The sequence below is a fragment of the Bidens hawaiensis genome, unplaced genomic scaffold, assembly GCF_021521415.1.
Source record: "Bidens hawaiensis isolate Kalapana, Puna unplaced genomic scaffold, B.hawaiensis_p1.1 tig00020665_1, whole genome shotgun sequence".
Lineage (NCBI taxonomy): Eukaryota > Viridiplantae > Streptophyta > Magnoliopsida > Asterales > Asteraceae > Bidens > Bidens hawaiensis.
Genome location: NW_027493169.1, coordinates 349,062 through 355,461, shown reverse-complemented (window position 1 = coordinate 355,461; position 6,400 = coordinate 349,062). Strand labels below are relative to the sequence as shown.

Below are 6,400 nucleotides of genomic sequence, written 5' to 3'. Positions count from 1 at the left end.
AACCAGTACATAACTTTAAATTTACTTTGCCGACTACATTATATCCGTTTGTAATTTTTTTTAAAGCCTTAATTAAGTGTGTGCCTAAAGCAGTAAAGCCATTGCTTGATTTCATTGGGCCCTGGTTGAATGGTAGGTTGAGTGGTAGGTGAGCTCCAGTAAACAATCTTCTATCGTTTATATCTATCTGGTTATTGGAGCTTACCCCAACAGTTTCATCACTCCATGGGCAAGCGTAATCCAGCAAAAGCTTTAGGCTCACACTTAATTAATGCCTTTAAATTAAAAAAAATATTATATATTGATATATTATAATGGAAAAAGTAAACTTAAAAAGTTATTTATTGTCTTGGTGGCAAACTTGATTGTTGCTAAATTGTTAGTCCCAAGTTCAAAATTATTAGTCCCAAGTTCAAAACTTGTAGTAATTTTTTTTTCACAATGGTCATGAAAGAGCTATAAAATTTCATTTCGATTTAGACATCCAAATTCATCGAGTCAGCCCTATTCATCAGTCACCTCCTGATGCAGCGGTAAAACGATAACGAAGATTGAATCACGTTGATTCTAAGAATACCCGTGATGAACTTCCAGAAACCCCCAAATCCCACCCAAAGGTCAAGGAAAATGAAGAGAAAAATAATTATTGATAATATTTAAGTCTACCTTTTCCAATTACATAAGAAACATATAAATAGACCTTCTAATACGAAATGTGCCCAAAAAAGGCCATTGGCCAAACACAAACCCAAAAAGAAAAACGTAAAAACCGACAAAAAAAACATAAAAAGACCCATAACTTTATTTAGGAGGCGTTTTTGGGCTTCGGACATGGGCCAAACTGCCGTAGACGTTTGCCACAATGTGTTCCTCGTCTCAAGCTTCGATTTGACTGGTAATGGGCTTGAAACAGAGCTTCGTGGGCTAAATCATGCCCATTTTCATGGGCCACCATTGAAAGCACGATCATGAGCCTCCAAATATAACATGACACGTTCTTCAATACTTGTGTCTCCGTCTAACTCCACATTAAACTTCTATGAATATACTTTAACCAACAATAAACAAGACCTTTTTTTGTTTTTTCAATTTATAATAGTTAGTTTTAGATAGGTTAAAAAAATGAAACCATATAGAAACTATGTACTTTTCCAAGAAGTTGATGTGAGGATTCTAGAATAGTAGAATACATCAATACAAGAGACTGGCCGGTAGGATAAGCAATCAATGATCACCAGCTGAATCACTCCATGGACCATATATATATAATGAGATACACCCACCACATGTTGCAATTCAATTCAGAATAGAAAGAGATGGCTGTAATACAAATTGTCATTTAATGTTTCCTGATAAGAAACCCCATCTCGATGGAGCAAGCAACTAAAACCATATGGCCCATAATCTGTTATCTATAGGGTTATTTTACATCTTTCGTTATTTTTTTTGGATTTTAATTTTATTTATTGCAACGAAGTTAATAGTATACTTAGGGTTTTATGATGAAATAGCTTAACAAATAAATTAGACGTTAAAACCCGTTTAAAAGGTACCTGAGTTTTGTGAGACTTATGACCCGCTTGTTTTGTTTACTATAAAATTGTTTCTTAATTATAAATAATATCTTATTTTGTTTACATATGTGAATACAGTTATACAGTGATCCAAACCATGGTCTTCAACAAGAACTTGAATCGTGTCCTTTTGTATGATCTTTTGTGTAGTCTTCAACAAGAACTTGAATCACATCTTCTTGTATGATCCTCGGTGTAGCCTTAAACTAGAACATAAGACCGTGTTTTCTTGTACGATCCTCCGCTACAAGAACGGATAAACGAAATGTTAACGGTTGTGGTTGAGAATTTGTGTTAACCACGGGCCCTTGAAACATATTTATGGTCTCTACTAAAGTGTCGTCTCCCAAGGTAAAACGACCGAAGTAGTAGGGTACTGTCGAGAGAGGCCACACGCCCGAAGTTACACCGGATAAAGGTGAAGTGTTTGAACTTGTTGAAAAGATTAGAATGTGAAGGTCGAATCAAATAGAGAGTAAGTACTCCACTCCACGCCATGAGGTATACGTTCATTCTCTTTAACTCCATGTAGACACCACATCACCTACTTTTTCCCATTTCACTCCACCTCATCCTATGAAAATTGTTTAACTCCTCTTTACCTCCATTTATTTAATGTAAAATTGATTTTTAAATTATTGTGTGTGTGGGGTAGAGGGTTTTAAAAACTTGTTAACCTTTTAACTCACCTTGCATTTAACACTCTTTAACCCAAGAAATAAGTGATATGCCATTCGCTAACCCTTGTCAACTCAGCTTTAACACCCAAGACGATAAGATATACCCCTAGGCCTAAGGTTAAAGGAATTCAATATTAGAAAACAAAAGCATAAACGCCTCTCCTAACTAAATTAAATCCCCATTCACCTTATTTTAGATTTTCAACATCGTTACCTAAGGTTAAAGGAATTCAATACAGGAAAACAAAAACAATATGAAAGCTTCTCCTAAAGTTAAATCCTCATATAAAAGTCTAGTTTAATTAGAGGGTTATATTAGATATTTTTAAATATACTTTTATAATAATAATAATAATAATATATAAGTATTTTTCAATTTTCAATGTCACAATCATAGGGACATAATAAATTCAAGTCGTAAGGTGGTAACAGTTTTCAACAACCACAAATTGAAATGTTGCCTTGGTTTCATGGCACATCTTCATTTTTCATCACTTAAAAATATATTTATAAAAAATTAGTCTTTTATTTGTGTACGTATATATTAACTTATTAACTTAATAGTATTATTATTATTATTATTATTATTATTATTATTATTATTATTATGTCTTTTCAATCAGTTAAATAAAACCATGGAATTCAGACACTAAGAACAAACAAAAATTGTATATTTTGAGGTCATATTTTTCCCAACAAGGACAACTTTGATTAACCAAAAAATAATTAAAATACATGCAACATTATTTCTGTCTATATAAACAATGCCAATGAGTCATAGACTCATAGAGTCATAGTAGCTCACAAGACAACTTCACCTAGAATTAATCATGGCCAAACCTCATGTTCTAGTAATACCTTATCCCGCGCAAGGCCATGTGATCCCTACATTAGAGCTTGCGCAACGGCTAGTCAAGCAAGGAATCAAAGTTACATTTATTAACACCGAGGTTAACAACAAGCTCGTGACAAACACTTGGCTAGACAAAGATAGTTTTGGGGATGTTATGCGTATGGACTCGATCCCTGACGGGTTAGAGCCATGGGAGGACAGGAGTGACCTTTGTAAGTTGACCTTGTCAATATTACAAATTATGCCTCACAAGCTTGAAGAGCTAATAGAGAAGATTAATAAACAAGACAACAATAAGGTTACTTGTGTTATTGCTGATGATTGCATGGGATGGGCTATACGAGTTGCGAAAAAGATGGGAATTAGAAGAGCTGCCTTCTGGCCTGCCTCAGTTGCTACATTGGCATCCATATTGTCCTTTCAGAAGTTGATTGATGATGGGATTATAAACAATAAAGGTGAGACATTATGTACTGGTTTTCTTGTTTATAGCGAGACGCTAAAAACCAACAAATACAACGAAAGTTACATAGAGAAATTATTACACTTATCTTCACATACAACCTTTTAAATGTAGAACGATTTTTTTATCCAAAGTTAACCCAATGATTTTATACAATATAAAGTACTACACACAGTACAAATTTAGTTTGAGTTGTGTAATTAGGCCGTATAAAGTGGTATTTAAACAATATTGTTTTTGTAACATAATTAACATATCTATTATTGAAAAGAATGGAAAGATAGAGTTAGTGGCTTAACTAAACCTAAATTGTGTGTTCATGACCAATTTCAACCTGAACCAGTTACCCAACCCGCTCAACATGTGTATTGGCAGTAGGGGTGTTCTTCGGGTTTCGGGTTTTTCGGGTCGGGTTCTTCGGGTTTCAAAGTTTTAAATCTTAACCTGAAACCCAACCTAAATTTCTCATGGGTTTTTCGGGTTTGGGTAATTCGGGTTCGGGTTTTTTTTGGGTTGGGTTAATCGGGTTTCGAGTATCTTAGAAAGCAAAACAAAAAAAAATTAAAAACTTCAATGCGAAAATTAAAACAAGATATTTTTCTTTGCTCGTAACGCAAATAATCAAATAATAAACCAACATGATAAAACAATTCAAAAGAAGAATAAAACGAAGTAACTAACTCGAACCATAATTTTCTTCAATCGGACGTGATTTGGTTATTCGATTACGGTTTCCATTATTAATAAACGGAAAACATAAATTAACAATAAACAATCGATCCATAATAGTTGGAATGACAACAATCGATTAGGTCAGCAACCGATAACTTTATTGGCCAAGCCTAAACCTATTATACCTAAAAATATATTTAATTTAAAAACTAAAAGTTTATTCGAGTTGACCCGAAACTTATAAATCAAACCCGAATTACTTCGGGTACGGGTTTTTTTGGGTTTCTAGTAAAAGTGACAGCCCTAGTTAGCAGGGTCAATATGTAATATGTTACATCAAGTAAGAGTACTCTAGATGCTATTTTTTTTTCTTTATGTAGGCATAGCTCTAAAAGAAGAGACAATTCAACTATTAGAAACCATGCCTCCTATTAAATCTCAAAACCTTGCATGGGTGTGCTTTAAGGAAGTGGCTACCGTAGAAGCCACCTTCAAACTTGTACAAGAAGCCGAAGAGGCTTCTAAAATGACCGAATGGTTTATATGCAACTCAACTATTGAGCTAGAGGCTGCAGCATTTAGCATGTACCCGAAACTATTGCCGATAGGCCCTCTGCTTGCAAGTAATCGACTTGCTGACCAGGCAGGTCACTTCTGGCAAGAAGACTCGACTTGCTTAACATGGCTAGATCAACAACAACCAAGCTCTGTCATTTATATTGCGTTTGGGAGTTTCACTATTTTCAACCAAACGCAGTTCGAAGAATTGGCACTTGGTCTTGAACATACCAATAGACCATTCTTATGGGTGGTTCGACCAGGTATGCATTGGCGGACCTACACCTTGGTGTAGGTGTCGGCCGACCCTGTGATAATATTCTTTTAAAGGCATATATATGTGTGTGTGTGTGTGTGTGTGTGTGTGTGTGTGAATGATATTTTAAGAACTTGATAAGTTGTTAGAACTTTAAGAACTCAATATGGACCACACGTTTAATTGAATGGGTATTGAATATGTGGCTGGAAATAAATCTGATTAAAAAATTACACAAGTTTAAATGTTAGTTACACATGTGTAATAAGTCGTTTCGGTGTGTAAAAAAATACTGTAATTTTTTTACGTTACTTACACTTGCGTATTACATGTGTGTAAAAAAATTCAAAAAATAAATAAAAAAATTGTTACATTGAGTTCTTAATACTCAAAGTGGTTCTCAAAAGAAATCAATCACACACACACATATATATATATGTGTGTGTGTGTGTTAAAATTATGATAGACCCCTATAAAATCTTGACACTGACCCTCTTCCGGACCCTGTGAATTTTTCCTGGGTCCGCCACTGCAGGTATGACCAAGGAGACTACAACTGAATACCCGAATGGATTTATGGAAAGAGTAGGATCTCGTGGAAGAATCGTGAATTGGGCATCACAACAGAAGGTCTTGGCTCACACTTCCGTATCATGTTTCATGAGTCACTGTGGTTGGAACTCTACTTTAGAAGGTACCAATAACGGCGTCCCTTTTTTATGTTGGCCATACTTTGCTGATCAGTATCACAATGAGAGTTACATTTGTGACATTTGGAAGACTGGGTTACGGCTAGAAAATAACGAATCAGGTATCATTACTCGGGGAGAAATAACAAGTAAGGTGGACGAGCTTCTTAGTGACAAAACATTCCGAGCGAAGGCGTTGGATTTTAAAGAAAAAGTTACAACTAGTGTAAGAGAAGGGGGTTGCTCACATAGAAACCTAAGCAATTTTATTGAATGGATTAAAGAGATATGAAGACAATTCTCATATGTTATATGCCTTATGATTGTCACACCACAAAACTTTATATTCTCTTGTTTTAAGTGTTAATAAGTTCCAACTTCTATCACAAAATGTTTATAAGGCGTGGTGATGCCATTAGTTGTGGTTATGTTATGTTGGTATTGAATTATTAATTGTTGATGTACTGTTTTCCTATTTGTGGATGTTGTTTTTATTTGAAATTAATAAATAACTTATAGTTGATCACTAAGATAGTTTATTTCACTTTTTTCTAAACACAAAGATATAATCACAACCAACCAATCAGAAAACACCAAATAAGCTCTCTCAACTAAATTTAACCCATCCGGAGAATAAAAAAGTACAAAATAAACA

General features: G+C 34.5%; 1 protein-coding gene across 1 annotated transcript; it reads left to right on the top strand.

Annotated features, from left to right (window-relative positions):
• Positions 1-3,073: 3,073 nt before the first annotated feature.
• LOC143561364 (UDP-glycosyltransferase 83A1-like) lies at positions 3,074-6,193 on the top strand. Its single transcript, XM_077049473.1, has 3 exons — positions 3,074-3,565; positions 4,623-5,063; positions 5,592-6,193. The coding sequence occupies exons 1-3, from the start codon at positions 3,085-3,087 to the stop codon at positions 6,035-6,037; spliced, it is 1,368 nt and encodes a 455-aa protein (XP_076905588.1). The 5' UTR covers positions 3,074-3,084; the 3' UTR covers positions 6,038-6,193.
• Positions 6,194-6,400: the final 207 nt, after the last annotated feature.